This window comes from Lucilia sericata, unplaced genomic scaffold (genome assembly GCF_015586225.1).
Source record: "Lucilia sericata isolate MDLA Ls3-8-SP2 unplaced genomic scaffold, ASM1558622v1 Contig000781F_arrow, whole genome shotgun sequence".
In the NCBI taxonomy this organism is placed as follows: Eukaryota; Metazoa; Arthropoda; class Insecta; order Diptera; family Calliphoridae; genus Lucilia; species Lucilia sericata.
In genome coordinates this window covers 45,362-62,236 of record NW_023994775.1, presented here as the reverse complement: position 1 = coordinate 62,236, position 16,875 = coordinate 45,362, and the positions used below count along the sequence as shown (strand labels likewise).

Genomic DNA, 16,875 nt, shown 5'->3' with positions numbered 1-16,875 from the left:
CTAATTTTGCGATATGGCAAAATAATTTATTAAAACCGCCGTAGAAACTGTTCCACTTAAGCCGCCACCGCCGTTAAATTTGCTCGGCGCAGGGCTCTGCTTCAAACACATTCCACAAACATCGAAAGAAAATCAATAGATTCTCATTTTTAATTGCACGCGTCAGTTAAATAGTTTTACTTGGAGAATTAAGAAATAGAAGAAATAAACTTTTTTTGTAAAACATAAATACATTCGTTTTACTATAAAACGTGAGTGTTTCTAATATTATAAAATTATTAACAATAAAAGTGAAAAAAAAAATTGTAGCCATTAGTTTTTCTCCGTGTTTTTTTTTTGTTTTCGATGTTTTGCGGCTTTTGTGTGTGACAAAAGAACGCGGCGTCATTTTTATCGTATTTGCGAAAAGTTGACTCTTTTTAAATTAAAACACAATACAATTCCACCATTTAATTTTTTTCATTCAATAGTTTGTCCAGCAAAAGTGCAAATTTTAAAAACTACAGAAACATGAAATCCAAGAAAAACGAAGCTGATGCCTCTGGTAGTGGTTCCTCGGATGAAGATGCCGAGTATGTGGTTGAGAAAATTTGCTCGAGACGTGTACGCAAGGGAAAGGTGAGTGTGTTTAGGAAAAATATTAATTGATTACGAACGAAGCTTTTATTTGTTTGTCCTCTTCTGTATTTTAGGTTGAATATTTCTTAAAATGGAAAGGTTATCCCGAATCGGATAACACATGGGAGCCTGAAGAAAATTTAGATTGCCAAGATCTAATACAACAATTCGAGGAACAAAGACTTAAGGATGAGGTAAATTATACTTACATGATGCATATATTCATTATTTTATATATCGATAAGAATTTACAAAAACAATTATGTTTCTGTGTGATAAAAGAAAAAGGCTTGTTGTTGTTTTTGGCGGGATAGTAGCAAACATTGACAGGGTGTTTCAGATAAAAAGTTTGTTAATAAAAAAAATGAGAATTGACGACATGTATAATAAGGCGTAATAAGGAAAATTCAGGAAACTGATATCGATATAGTGTACTTTCTAAATAAAATATATATGTGTGTTTACTTTTTACTTATTCGACCTTTTTCAAACTTCAAGTACCAATTTCTACCCCTCACCACCTTAGTGGGTAGGGTATTATACGTTTGTTGTGATGTTTGTAACGCATAGAAATCTTGGTCCTGTACCCATCAAACACCATAGAATCATTTAAAAACTTTTTCAAACCATGTCCGTATGATGAAATCAGGTACATTGCACTTTGTTGGCCCGCAGCCAAAGTCTGTTGAAAATGGTTGAAATCGGTTCATTATTTCACCTAACACCCATAGGACCGGAAACCCTTCAAGAGTTTATTATTACTAGTATATCTAGGAAAACTGGCAACACTAAATCATTAACAACATAGATATTTGATAAAAATCGATCTTTAAAATTGATCGATGTCAAAAGGTTCGATTTGCTCCTAACACCCATAGGACCGGAAAGCCCGAAAATAGCTTCAAGAGTTTATTATTACTAGTATCTCTAGGAAAACTGGCAACACTAAATCTTTAACAACATAGATATTTGATAAAAATCACGCCCTTTAAAATTGATCGATGTCAAAAGGTTCGATTTGCTCCGAATCCCGAATCAATATTGAAATTGAACCAAACTCCCATATAGGTTACATAAGAAAAGATATGAAAAGACATTGCCTTTTAATGGGGATGTACTGTTTATCCAAGATAATAAATACCAAACGATGTTTGGTCATAGCCCGCATACTATTAATTGAAACTATCTACTTGTATTGTATAACTACTAATTTCATAATTTATCGGTTTATTGTAAAAACACCCAAATTCCATTCGTTTAAAATGTGTTATTAATTAACTATATTAAGAAACGGAGATATTTTATATAGTTTTCATTTATTTTAAGAAAAATACCCCTTAGGCAGACAACATATCGAAAACTAAAAACAAAGCCAAGCTGTGAATTTTTATACCTGCAATAACCTTGTTTTTATTTTGACTTTTTTTAACAGTCCCTTTTTAAGTACCTACTATTTAAAACACTCAACAGGACATATTAGATAATTTTAAAAACATTTAACACCACATGGAAACTATGTTTGCTGTTCTACAACAACAAACACATGAACATATGTTTGTTTTATTTATCAACAAAAGGAAAAGCAACATGTGCGATTGCTCTATAAGCATTTCGAAACACTTATAGGGGTTTAGTTATTCTATTTTAGTAAAAGTTAATGCAGAGTTGCTCTTCATTTAAAATGTATTGTAATACATAAAACAAATATTGTAATCTTTATAGGCTTCCAGCAGTGCGAAAACTGAAAAATCATCTAAAAAAGAGAAAGAATCTAGTGGAAGATCCAGTTCGGCAAGTAATAAACGCAAAAATGAAGATGCTAAAGCTTCAGGTAAACTACTATAATGTACTTAAGAAGTCAAAATTTCAATACTTATAAATTCCCTTTTCTTTCTTTAACATTTTAGGCAGCAAAAAGAAGCGCACAGAAACCGGAAAAGATGAAACCGATACGGAATCCGTTTCAGACGGCTCGACAAAACATTCAGAATTGACTGGATTCGATAAAGGTTTGGAGGCGGAAAAAATCTTAGGTGCCTCCGATTCAAATGGTGGTCTTTATTTCCTCATACAATTTAAGGGTGTCGATCAAGCTGAAATGGTGGCTGCACCCGTTGCACATGTTAAAATTCCCCAAATGGTCATTAAATTCTACGAAGAACGCCTCTCTTGGTATTCGGATAATGAGGAATGAACACGTTATGTTTGTGTCCTGTAATGTATATCTACCTATAGGTTCTATTGTCTAAGTTTTGTTCTCACTTCCATAAATCATATCCTTCTTATGCTCTGAATTGAAGTAACACAATTAACAAAAAATGTTGGCCCTTTTTTCTTAATAAAAAAAACAAGCACAACTCGCTGTCTTAGAACGAGTATGTGGCAATTTTTTATTATTTTTATTCTCTCAATATAAATACAAAATTGGGTATTATTATTTTTTTAATTTTTCATTACTAATTTCATTTTCTATATAAAAAAAAGAACGTCAAGAAATACCACTACGTTTTTTTGGGCAAATTTTATTTTTCCTTTCTTTTTTTCTCATTAACTGTTAATAAAAAAAATTTGTAACAATTTAATTAATCCTTTGATTACGATTATAGTTTTTATAGTCTAGATGAATATTGAATCAATTTTTTTCGTTTTTTATGTAAAGTCTTTTTATGTTTGGACCTAATTTCTTAATATTTACATAATAAAAACAACAAAAACACAGTTTACTTAAAACATAAAACATACAAATTTGTATTTTTATTAAAATTTGTAAAAAGGGATGGTTTAAATTTTATTTGAAAAAGTTATTTTGGCATTTATGCAGCATACTTTGAGGTGCTTTTCGTACATATATAAAACATGAGTTTTAATAAAGTTTGAAAATTAAAAACTCTACACATTATGCTTTAAAAATTAAACTCAAAAAAATGAATATTCATTATTCGAATTTAAATTTTTATACTTACCAATTTTTAGAACTGTTTATTAAGTAAATGAAAAACTTTGCTTTTTTATTTTTTTGTTAATGTTTTATTAAATATGTGATAGAAATAAAACTTACTCCAAAAATAGACCATTTTTATAAAACATCGATAACAATTAAATTGGCTATATAGAGTTAAAGCTAATGGGTCCTTTACATTTAAATTAGTTTTGAAATGTTTTTATTTAACATTTACAAGTCATACATCAGTCCTCTCTAATTCGCAGTTAACAAAATATTTCAACAATAAACATAATACATACATACATATCTACAACTCATTTATCAAATTAATGTCAACACACTTTTGACTTGTAAAAAGATCTATTAAAAAAAATTTGAAAATATGTATTGTATTTTTAAGAAATTAGTGTATGACTTTTTTTGAAAACGAATCATTTGGAATACACATTAGTAATCACCCCTATTTTGCATTTCGATTACGTTACTCATTTAGTTACGCAACGATCGAAAAAAGGTATTCCAACAAAGAACTGAATCGTAAGAAAACAAGAAGCTATTCCATTTCGTTTCAATGCTTTACGAATGTGTGTATTCTGCGTTACGATCGTACCTACGTTTTTGTAAGTTGTTGTTTATGTGGCGGAGATTCGGATCGAAATGCAGAATACCGAAGTTGCCAAACGGAGAAAATTTCGATTCGAATTGAAATGCAGAATAGGGGCCAATATTGATTCCAATTTTGGCTATTTTAAACAAATCTTTTTGTTAACAGAACTAATCCTATAATTATGTATATTTATTTTTAATAGTTTCTCTGCAACTAGCTGATACAATTACAATTCTAAACAAAAATTAGTGAATAAGAAAGGACCAATCAATAGAACAATTGTCTAATGTCTTTAAATTATAAAAAATCTTTCGAAATCCATTTATTGGTTAATTTTTTAATGCGAATATTGGTTATACCCTTAATGTCCGATGTATTTTTATATCACTATAGTGGGGATGGTATTTTGCGTTAGTGCTGATGTTTGTATCACCCAAAAATATTCGTGCTAGAATCACCTTAAAGTTTAAGAATCGTCCATGCGTCCGTCTGTGTGTCCATGTAAACCTTGTGCGCACGCTGCAGGTCGCAATTTTCAAGATAATTTAATGAAATTTGGCACGTACACCTAGCCACATACAACGTAAATTCCTCTACCAATATTCGCCTATCCTTAGGCCCATAGTTAACCTTGCCCCCGAATAACCTCTTTTTAAGAGGATCACTTATTTGTCAAACAAATTGTTAACTTGTTACGGAATTAAGGTAAAATACAACTTATATGCTTCATTACAAAAAAATCCATATTTTTACATGCTATTCACTGGTGTTGGGTATCACAAGGTCGGCCAAGATCTTCTATACATTCTTACTTGTTTTATATTACGTATTTATGCAGAAATAAAAATTACGTTTTAAAACAACTTAAAAATATTTTGTTTATTGTGTGTCTAATGGAATCGGAAAAAATGTTCAATGATCGAATATTTTTTCAATACGAAAGCTTATGTGATTGAATAATTTGTGATAATTTGGTCCCGAAATTTAGTTAATTCTAAAGCCAATATTTTAGTACTTACATAATTAAGCGATGATTATTCTAAAATCAAATATTTTTTAATAAACACTATATTCTTTTACAGTTCTGGGGATTTCTTAAAATACAACATTAATACTATGAATTATTACCAATCAGTCAATATTAAATGCAGATTTATTTTAAAAAGAAAACATTATGTATATATATTATAGACATTAAATATACCTACATACATATTTATACAATAATATTATGGGTCAATGATTTTCTTCATATTGATTTTGTTTTAAATAGAAAACAAAATGAACTTTTTGAAAAACAAAACATTTTCTTTCTACCCAAATTTTAAAAATGTATTCTGTTTTAGTATAAAATCTTTTATAGTATAAATTTACTTAAGATTTGAAGAGAAATTCTGAGACACACAGATTTTATAACAAAAAAATATCCAGTTCTAAGGATAAAATTTTAATTTAAACCCGAGAAATACTTTAAAATTGAAATTTAATTTAGAAACTATTTAATAAAATTCGAAATTAAACTCAATACTAAAGTAGATTTTCTAGTTAAAAAAAATTTAAAAATTCAAATTAACGAAAAGACCTCGTTAATGAAATTAATTATTTCCAAACACTTTACTAAAATTGGGTCCCGAAAAAAACAGGTGTGTTTTTTAAATAAAACTAGAACACAAATTTGTCACTTGTTTCGCAGAATGAAATGAGGCTGCACAAGCGTAAATCTGTGAAAATAAAACATAAATCATGTGATAAATTTCAAATTGTTCAAAAAATGTTTTGCAACAAAAACTACATACACATTTTTTTTGAGAAAAACTCTTTGTCAACAAGTAAAAATAAGTGTATACTGTTTTTCAAATTTTCTTTGTTTTTGAAGCAAAAAGAAAACAAGCTAGAGTGATATAGGCGAATAGGTCGAATATTAGATACCTTCCAGCTTATTTTACCCTTTGCGTAAAATGGGATTATTATAAAAAATTTGATTATTATGAAAATTTTTGTTGGAAAATCGGTTTTTAATTTTTGTGAAAAATGGAATTTAAAAAAAGTTTGAGCCGTATATAGGAAAAGCCTTGAATTGCATTGGAACACGGTTCCATTTAGGAAAGCTCTCGCTATAGTGAGAGACGTTTCTATATAGAAAAGCTTTCGCTATAGCGAGAGACGTTTCTATATAGAAAAGCTCTCGCTATAGTGAGAGACGTTTCTATATAGAAAAGCTCTCGCTATAGCGAGAGACGTTTCTATATAGAAAAGCTCTCGCTATAGCGAGAGACGTTTCTATATAGAAAAGCTCTCGCTATAGCGAGAGACGTTTCTATATAGAAAAGCTTAAGCTATAGCGATAGACGTTTCTGTATAGAGAAGCTTGAGCTATAGCGAGAGAAGTTTCTATATAGAAAAGCTTGAGCTATCGCGAGAGAAGTTTCTATATAGAAAGGCTTGAGCTATAGCGAGAGACGTTTCTATATAGAAAAGCTTGAGCTATAGCGAGAGACGTTTCTATATAGAAAAGCTTGAGCTATAGCGAGAGACGTTTCTATATAGAAAAGCTTGAGCTATAGTGAGAGACGTTTCTATATAGAAAAGCTTGAGCTATAGCGAGAGACGTTTCTATATAGAAAAGCTTGAGCTATAGCGAGAGACGTTTCTATATAGAAAAGCTTGAGCTATAGCGAGAGACCTTTCTATATAGAAAAGCTTGAGCTATAGCGAGAGACCTTTCTATATAGAAAAGCTTGAGCTATACCAAGAAACGCTTTTGTACAGAAAATCTTGAACTATAGCGACAGTCGTTTCTGTATAAAAAAGCGAAAAGCCAACAAACATTTGCTTAAATTTATATTACTCAAAGTAGAGTACTAATTGTTTATACATATGTATGTGACAGAAAGATATGTACAAGTATGTATGTTTTGTGTCTATATATGTAAATATATATATATTTTTTCCCAATTTTTTTGCACGGAGAAAATTTTTTATATTTTGTTAAAAAAATAAAATGTTAATAAATTGTTTTTGTTTTTGTTTCTCCCTGTTTTCCCATGACAAAATATTTCTATAACTTGTTCTTTATACATATGTATTTGTTAATATTTTCTTCTATATTTTTTTCTTTATTTTTAAAAACTTTTTTTGAGTGAATTTTCCGCAAAATTTTATTTCGTTTTTTTTTTTGCTTCTCTTCATAAAATTTACATTTTAGTTAAAAATATAAAAAAAAAATTGTTCTGGACTTATTTAATAAACATCTTAGTCTAAAATATTTAGTAAAGTCTTATACTTGCAACAGTTAATAACTGTGTCCTAAACACTTTTCAAATCAAACAAATATAAAAATACTTAAAAAGGTGGGAAAACTTATTGAATTTGAAAAAAAGAAAATTTTATATAAAACAAAATCAATTCAGTGTTATGTGCTCAAGTAATAAAAATATTTCAATTTTGATAAATTTTGTTTTTATGCAATTCTACCAAATTTTTTTATAAAAAAAGTTTTTATTGTATGGTTTTTTAAAAATTTAAAAAAAGTATTGGCTTTAAGCCAATTTGTTAATCATTTTGTTGTGTCTTTAAAAAAAAAATCATCATAATTTTTGTTCATAATTCCATCAAAAATATTATCAAAATTTTTTCGTAATGATTATGATTTTTTTAAATTTAGTATTCTAAATTTCAATATCTAAATTCTTTAAAATTTTGAACAAGCACTTATTCTATGGATATTACTGGAATTTATCTTTTAAATCTAAATTTAATAATTAATCTTTTAAAACAGCTTTTTAAATATCAAAAATGGTTGGAAAAACTTGGACAGAGTCGTTTCATAAAAACTTTATCTTCAGCATAGTTCCTTTATGAACAGCTTGAGCTATAGCGAAAGAGGTTTATTTATAGAAACGCAAATATAAACAAGCATGAGTTATAGCGATAGTATTTCTATATAGGAAAGCTTGAGCTCTAACAAGAGTCGTTTTTATATAGAAAAAACTGTACCTTTAGGGAATAGTTTGAGCTATTATGAAATGGATTTCTTTATAGAAAAGCTCGAGCTATAGGGAATGACGTTTATTTATAGAAAATATTGAGCAAGAGAGAGAGAGAGAGATGTTTTCATATAGAAAACCTTGATCTATAGAAATCAGGCATGAAAAATCTATAGTGTTTATATATAGTCTAGTTTATAGTGTAGTCTCTAGTCCAGTCTGTAGTCTAGTTTGTAGTATAGTTTGTAATCTAGTTTGTAGTCTAGTCTATATTTTAGTCTATATTTTAGCCTATACTCTAGTCTATAGTCTAGTCTATAGTCTAGTCTATAGTCTAGTCTATAGTCTAGTCTATAGTCTAGTCTATAGTCTAGTCTATAGTCTAGTCTAGTCTATAGTCTAGTCTATAGTCCAGTCTATAGTCTAGTCTATAGTCTAGTCTAGTCTAGTCTATAGTCTAGTCTATAGTCTAGTCTATAGTCTAGTCTATAGTCTAGTCTATAGTCTAGTCTATAGTCTAGTCTATAGTCTAGTCTATAGTCTAGTCTATAGTCTAGTCTATAGTCTAGTCTATAGTCTAGTCTATAGTCTAGTCTATAGTCTAGTCTATAGTCTAGTCTATAGTCTAGTCTATAGTCTAGTCTATAGTCTAGTCTAGTCTATAGTCTAGTCTAGTCTATAGTCTAGTCTAGTCTATAGTCTAGTCTATAGTCTAGTCTATAGTCTAGTCTATAGTCTAGTCTATAGTCTAGTCTATAGTCTAGTCTATAGTCTAGTCTATAGTCTAGTCTTTAGTCCAGTCTATAGTCTAGTCTTTAGTCCAGTCTATAGTCTAGTCTATAGTCCAGTCTATAGTCTAGTCTATAGACTAGTCTATAGTCTAGTCTATAGTCTAGTCTATAGTCTAGTCTATAGTCTAGTATATAGTCTAGTCTATAGTCTAGTCTATAGTCTAGTCTATAGTCTAGTCTATAGTCTAGTCTATAGTCTAGTCTAGAGTCTAGTCTATAGTCTAGTTTATAGTCTAGTCTATAGTCTAGTTTATAGTCTAGTCTGTAGTCTAGTCTATAGTTTAGTCTATAGTATAGTCTATACTCTAGTCTAGTCTATAGTCTAGTCTATAGTTTAGTCTATAGTCTAGTCTACAGTCTAGTCTATAGTCTAGTCTATTGTCTAGTCTATTAGTCTAGTCTATAGTCTAGTCTATAGTCTAGTCTATAGTCTAGTCTATAGTCTAGTCTATAGTCTAGTCTATAGTCTAGTCTAGTCTATAGTCTAGTCTATAGTCTAGTCTATAGTCTAGTCTATAGTCTAGTCTATAGTCTAGTCTATAGTCTAGTCTATAGTCTAGTCTATAGTCTAGTCTATAGTCTAGTCTATAGTCTAGTCTATAGTCTAGTCTATAGTCTAGTCTATAGTCTAGTCTATAGTCTAGTCTATAGTCTAGTCTATAGTCTAGTCTATAGTCTAGTCTATAGTCTAGTCTGTAGTCTAGTCTATAGTCTAGTCTATAGTCTAGTCTATAGTCTAGTCTATAGTCTAGTCTAGTCTATAGTCTAGTCTATAGTCTAGTCTAGTCTATAGTCTAGTCTATAGTCTAGTCTAGTCTAGTCTATAGTCTAGTCTATAGTCTAGTCTATAGTCTAGTCTATAGTCTAGTCTATAGTCTAGTCTATAGTCTATAGTCTAGTCTATAGTCTAGTCTAGTCTAGTCTATAGTCTAGTCTATAGTCTAGTCTTTAGTCCAGTCTATAGTCTAGTCTTTAGTCCAGTCTATAGTCTAGTCTATAGTCCAGTCTATAGTCTAGTCTATAGACTAGTCTATAGTCTAGTCTATAGTCTAGTCTATAGTCTAGTATATAGTCTAGTCTATAGTCTAGTCTATAGTCTAGTCTATAGTCTAGTCTATAGTCTAGTCTATAGTCTAGTCTAGAGTCTAGTCTATAGTCTAGTTTATAGTCTAGTCTGTAGTCTAGTCTATAGTTTAGTCTATAGTATAGTCTATAGTCTAGTCTAGTCTATAGTCTAGTCTATAGTTTAGTCTATAGTCTAGTCTACAGTCTAGTCTATAGTCTAGTCTATTGTCTAGTCTATTGTCTAGTCTATAGTCTAGTCTATAGTCTAGTCTATAATCTAGTCTATAATCTAGTCTATAGTCTAGTCTATAGTCTAGTTTATAGACTAGTCTATAGTCTAGACTTTAGTCCAGTCTATAGTCTAGTCTATAGTCTAGTCTATAGTCTAGTCTATAGACTAGTCTATAGTCTAGTCTATAGTCTAGTCTATAGTCTATTCTATAGTCTAGTCTATAGTCTAGTCTATAGTCTAGTCTATAGTCTAGTCTATAGTCTAGTTTATAGTCTAGTCTATAGTCTAGTTTATAGTCTAGTCTGTAGTCTAGTCTAGTCTTTTTAAAATCTCAATTTTCCATGCCTGATAGAAATGCTTTAGATATTCACTTTGAGGTATAATGAAAGTCTATAATGAGTGTCATATCTGTATAGAAAAACTTGAGATATAGCGAGATGATTTTCCAAGTAGAAAAGCTTGAGCTGTGCAAGAGTCGTATTTGTATAGTTAAGTTAAAGCGAGAGCCATATGTATGTAGCTTGCGCTGTAGCGACAAATGTTCTTCTATAGAACAGCTTGAACTATAGCGAGATTCGTTTCTGTATCGAAAAGCTTGAGTTCGGCCTATAACGAGAGTCATTTTTGTAGTTTAATCAGATTTCAGTTGTACAAAGCTTGATATATAGAAATTTATAAATAACTTATAAAACTCTTCTTATTTTCTCCCTTACAGCAATCAACATGAGTGAAGGCAAAAGTTTATTGTCCACCTTCGCCATTTTGGCCGTTTTATTGACTTTCTTGTACATTTTGTACGCCATCTTCTAGACAGGAACTACGTTTATTTAATGATGACAACAATTACGTTAATTAGTTTATAGACGTTTTTTAATTTAGCAATATGTTCCACACGATCAGTAAATGGTGAGTAAAATTAAATTAATGTACATATGTACACGGCCGATTTTTATGAGAATAAAACTTCAAATTTGTTGAAGATTTTTGTTAATTGACTAGTAATAGATTTGATGACGTAATTACCAAACATTTAGTGTTTTTCAAAAAATACACCTAGGCCTTTTGCAGACAAAACTGTATAATTCATAAAACAAATTGGACTCAATTAAAATCAAAAAACTTTTAGTAGTATTATTTAATACACATGTTTGTTTTATAATAATTATAAAAAAATAAACAAATTATAATGAACTAAATAGTATATTAAAGAAAACAAAAACATTAGTAGTATCCAAATAATTTATAAAAAAAACTCTAATATTTTAAAATCTCACAGTTTATAAATCAAACTTAGTATGTATTTTTTATAAAATAAACATTAACTTTATTTTCCTAAAATTTTCTAAAAAAAAATGTTTCATCCAAATTTCAGATTCGATGGTTTTGTGGCATTACCCTAATTAATATAAGTTGAACAATTTAAATTAGCTTAAAAAGCAAAAAAGCATATAAATAACGAACTTTTCAAACCATACGAACAATTAATCAGAATATTTTTTATTTTAAGAAAAAATATAAAGAAAAAACTCACGTAGATTCAGAACACTAGAGCCACAATTAACGGCTGATAGTTTCTAAGGAATAATAATAATGCTTTTAACTTTTGCTATTACCCAAACGTATTGCCCTAAATAGAGGACCTGTTGAAAAATTCTCAAAATTTAAGCTGGCAAATAAAGTTATAGATGTCTGATATATTCATACTTGTATATATAGTTCGTTTGATTCATAGCAACTACAAATGCATGATGAAAATTTCAAAATTATTTTTTTTCTTAAAAAACAATAGGGTATTTGGCCCAAATCATAAAACAGATACCAAAATATATATATAAAATGTAGCTGGATCTGTTGTTGCCACCACCCACAGATTTTGTTCTTATTTCTTTCAATCACACACGCATGGGATTAAGCCGAAAGCAACAACTAACACAGAAAAAATACATTTTAATAATTTTTTTTTTTTGGTTTTTTTTCTGTTGGTTTTTCAATTCTTTTGAATTAATGTAGTTGTTGCTGCTAATATTTGTTGTAGTAGTAATAATTTTGGAATACGTTGAAATTCATTTTGGATACAAGTGTATGTTTTCCATTAGGCAGCCAAAGAATATTATTTAGTTTAAACGTGTCAATCGCTTTGAACGGTTTTTTTCTTCAAGAAATAAAAAGTGCGTTAAAAAAAATTATTTTAAATAAGAAAATATTTAATTTTTAAACGTTTTAACACTAATTAAATATTTATATATATTTTTTTATTTTTTAGAAAAAAATCCCTTTTCAAAATGAATGAAGCCAAAAGTTTATTCACCACCTTTGTCATCCTTGCTCTTTTGTTGTCATTATTGTACATTTTCTACGAAATCGCTTTCTAAACAAAAATTTTCTAACGTTTTATTTAAATTAATTAATTAATTTTCTTAATAACACAAAAAAAAAAATCATGTCTTGAAATAATGTTTTTATTATAATAACAACAACAAAAAAAGTAACCGTTGCCTTTATATCAAAAAGAAAAAAAAAAAAATGAAAATATTCCAAATATTGCCGTAAAATTTAAGAAGAGAAACTTAAGCAGCTAGTAATCGTAATGGATTTTATTCTAACAACAAAAACACTATTAGTTTTATAAGGAGAAAAACAACAAAATTAAAGGTAAGTGGGTTTTAAAATGTTTTTAGTTTTTTTTTTCAAAACTGTTCTAAATTTTTGTTAGTCTAACCTCGATCTAAAGTCTGGTTTATACATTAAGTCCATAGTGTAGATTCTAGTACTTTCAAGACTATTTTAATTCACAACTAGAATCTGGACTGTTGCATCTTCTATAGTCTGAACTGAAAATAGTCTACAATTTGGATAATAGTATAAAGTATAGTTTTGACTATATAGTCTAGGCCATAATCTCAACTGTAGAATAGACTATAGTCTTATCTATAATCTAGTCTACAGACTATAGTCTGTTTTATAGTCTAGTCTAGACCACAGTTTAGACTATAGTCTAGTCTATAGTTTGGACAATAGTCTAGTCTATAGTTTGGACAATAGACTAGTCCATAGTTTGGACTATAGACTAGTCCATAGTTTGGACTATAGACTAAACAATAGTCTAGAATATAGACTAAACAATATTCTAGAATATAAACTAAACAATAGTCTAGAATATAGTCTAGATTAGTCTATAGTTTGGACAATAGTCTAGTCTATAGTTTGGAAAATAGTCTAGTCTATAGTTTGGACTATACACTAAATAGTCTAGAATATAGACTAAACAATAGTCTAGAATATAGACTAAATAATATTGTAGAATATAGACTAAACAATAATCTAGAATATAGACTAAACAATAGTCTAGAATATAGTCTAGACTAGTCTATAGTTTGGACAATAGTCTAGTCTATAGTTTGGACAATTGACTAGTCTATAGTTTGGACTATAGGCTAAATGATAGTTTGGATGATAGACTAAACAATAGTCTAGAATATAGACTAAACAATATTCTAGAATATAGACTAAACAATAGTCTGGACACTAGACTAGTCTATAGTTTGGACTATAGAGTAAACAATAGTCTAGAATATAGACTAAACAATAGTCTAAAATATAGTCTAGACTATAGTCCACTATAGACCAGACTGTAGTCTAGACTATAAAATAGACTATAGCCCAGTCTAGACTATAGAAGAGACTATTGTCCAGGCTAGACTATAAAACAGACTACAGTCCAGGCTAGAGACTAGACTATAGTATAGACTACGGTCTAGACTATAGTACAGTCTATAGTCTACACTATAATCTAGTCTATAGTTTAGACTACAGTCTAGACTATAGTCTAGTCTATAGTTTGGACTATAGACTAAACAATTTCTAGAATATAGTCTACACTATAGTCCAGACTATAGACTAGACTGTAGTCTGAACTAGTCCAGACTAGACTATAAACAGGCTATAGCCCATGCTAGACTATAAAACAGGCTACTGTCCAGGCTAGACTACAGTCTAGACTATAGTATAGTCTATAGTCTAGTCTATAGTTTGGGCTACATTCCAGACTATAGTATATTCTATAGCCTACACTATAGAATATACTATAGTCTAGTCTAAAGTTTGGACTATAGACTAAGCAATAGCCTAGAATGTAGTCTAGTCTGAACTATAGCCTTATCTATAGTATTGACAATGGGTTAGTTTATATTCTAGACTATACTCTGGTCTATAACCTGAACAATGGTTTAGTCTATATTCTTGGATAATAGTCTTAGACAATGGTTTAATTTATATTCTAGATTATAATCTGGACTATAATCTAGTCTATAGCCTGGAGTATAGTCTGACTGACTATAGACTAGACAACAGACCAGGCTAAAGACTAGACTATGGTGTATAATATAGTCGAGTCCATTTGCAAATTCCAGATGCTATAAAAAAATCTCTCTAAAAGTTAATAATTTTACAATGCCATTACAAAACTAAAATTGTAAACAATTTACAAATTTCCTCTTTACTTTGTGGGGGAGTTTACCACAACAACATCGTATTTTATATAGTTGTTGAAAAATATGAAATTGTTTTAACATTTTTGTAAAAGTTTATGGTTATTTAAACAAATTTTAATTAAGAGATTCTAAATAGCAACAAATTTTCTTTCCAAAGTTATTATATATCTACATATATCATACATATGGACTTAATATAAATATGTACATACATACATATTTATGGAAATTATAAAATTTATTTTCTTGTTTACATGATTTGCACCAAAAATTGCATGTGTTATTAATAAACAAACATAAATTAAATTAATTAAATATTTTGAAATATTTATGATAAAATTTCGAAAAAGTTTTCTAAACATTTGCACTTGAGTATAGATAGGTTCTACAGTATATATTGACGTTTTAAAATAAATTTGAATAAAAATGCATATAGAAAAAATAGAACACAAAATTTGTTTAAATTTTCTTTTGCTCTAAAAATGTTTGTTTCTTGGCATCAATATCAAATCAAATCAAATGTTTGGAACAAGATAACACACCTACAAAATCAAGGCGTGAATGTGTGTACATTTTCCCTCAACTGGACTGACATTTCAAAATTTAGACAATGTCAAACATATACACACATTTTGTGTGTATTTTATATAAAAAAATTAATTTTTTTAAACAAATTCTATTTTTTGTATCTCAAATACAGTATATTTAAAAAAAATATATAAAAAAAGAATTGTCAACCAATTTTATTTTGAGTGAAATTGAGTGAAACGTGCGCAATTCTTTTTTTAATATTTGGACATTTTTTTATGTTTAAAAAACTCAAAAGAAAATTTAATAAAAAAATACAATAAAAAATTATTAAAAATATAAGGAAAATACATAAAAACAACTGTATTATTATATATTTTTAATACTTTTTAAAAATATTTTTTTTATATAAGAAAAATACACAGCCACTTGAAAATACTGTTTGTTGCCAAAAAAATTGAAACAATTTGTAATAAATTTATCCAGGCAGGTTTTAAAATTTAATAATAACTCAATATAAACATTAAATACAACAATAACATTTAAATGTTTTCATATGGCCAATAAAAATACAACAAAATTCTTGTAAACAAGAAAATATTCAAAACAAAAATATTCAAATGCATCCAACAATAACAACAAATATTGATTGTTTTCTAATTTCAGTTGACGTCATGACAGTGCTTTGAGTTGCTGTAGCTTAATATGCCAAAAACAAATTAAGAGGTGGGTATTATCAATTTATAAATCAAATAATTTAAACATTTTTATAAATTTCTTATTAAATAAAGTTATTAATTTTAAATTCTATTAACTATTTTCAGCTTTTGAGGTCAACTTTATGTAGGACTTTTACCTTTTTTTTTAATATTTCTTTATTTTTTACTAAATTTAGTATGTTATACTTAAAATAATTGACTTTATGTACAAGTCTTTGTTTTTTTTTTTATTATAATTAGTTTATATTTTTATGAAATACATCAAACCAAAAAGCCTTTTATAGTAATTTTGTTTTGTTAAAAAGAAACTTGAAAAAATTACATCCTAAAGAAATGTTTACAAGAAAATGGTATCTGTAAAATAACATCTGAAAATTTCTTTAAATCGGTTTTATTGAAAACAAAATAAAATTATGAAAAAAAATCTATAAAATATGTTTTCTTAAACTATGCAAATTATGGATTTCAAATAAATACTGTATTTAAAGAGAGGTGAGTATGTAATAGTTTATTATATTAACCATTAAATGTACACTTAAATTTATGTTATTATTAACTGATTCTAAGTTAAAGTAAAACAAAATAAAATCTCAACTTAAAGTTGTACGCAACCAATTATCTCTTTGAACATTGGATTTAGTGATCGAAAAGATGTAAATCTAGAGTCTAATGTCGATAACATTGAATATATGGCTACAAAAGTATAATGACTTGAAAACTATTAACAACGAGTTGATCAACTGTTTGTGTTGTTATTTGTTGCAAATTATAACGTAATCTAGATAAATTCTAAACATTAGATTAGTCTATTATCTGGAACAAATTCAAGACTGTAATATTGTCTAGTTTATTTTGGACTATAGTCTAGTCCATACAATACGCCAGACTATAGTGC

The 16,875-nt window shown here is 28.3% G+C and overlaps 1 protein-coding gene and 1 long non-coding RNA gene across 2 annotated transcripts; both read left to right on the top strand.

The window, feature by feature from the left end:
* Window positions 1-72: 72 nt before the first annotated feature.
* On the top strand, window positions 73-2,996 carry LOC119608046 (heterochromatin protein 1). The gene is made up of 5 exons (XM_037962282.1): window positions 73-251; window positions 471-618; window positions 693-812; window positions 2,341-2,449; window positions 2,526-2,996. The coding sequence occupies exons 2-5, from the start codon at window positions 511-513 to the stop codon at window positions 2,810-2,812; spliced, it is 624 nt and encodes a 207-aa protein (XP_037818210.1). The 5' UTR covers window positions 73-251; window positions 471-510; the 3' UTR covers window positions 2,813-2,996.
* Window positions 2,997-7,299: 4,303 nt separating this feature from the next.
* Window positions 7,300-16,408, top strand: LOC119608051. The gene is made up of 5 exons (XR_005231782.1): window positions 7,300-7,519; window positions 10,959-11,149; window positions 12,507-12,895; window positions 15,928-15,987; window positions 16,086-16,408. It is a non-coding gene; the product is annotated as an uncharacterized LOC119608051 (long non-coding RNA).
* Window positions 16,409-16,875: the final 467 nt, after the last annotated feature.

Excerpts from the sequence above, each read along its gene's own strand:
- LOC119608046 (XM_037962282.1), top strand. The coding sequence starts at position 511 with ATGAAATCCAAGAAAAACGAAGCTGATGCCTCTGGTAGTGGTTCCTCG. Across the intron at positions 619-692 it reads GACGTGTACGCAAGGGAAAG|GTTGAATATTTCTTAAAATG; the intron begins GTGAGTGTGTTT and ends TCTGTATTTTAG. Across the intron at positions 813-2,340 it reads AACAAAGACTTAAGGATGAG|GCTTCCAGCAGTGCGAAAAC; the intron begins GTAAATTATACT and ends TAATCTTTATAG.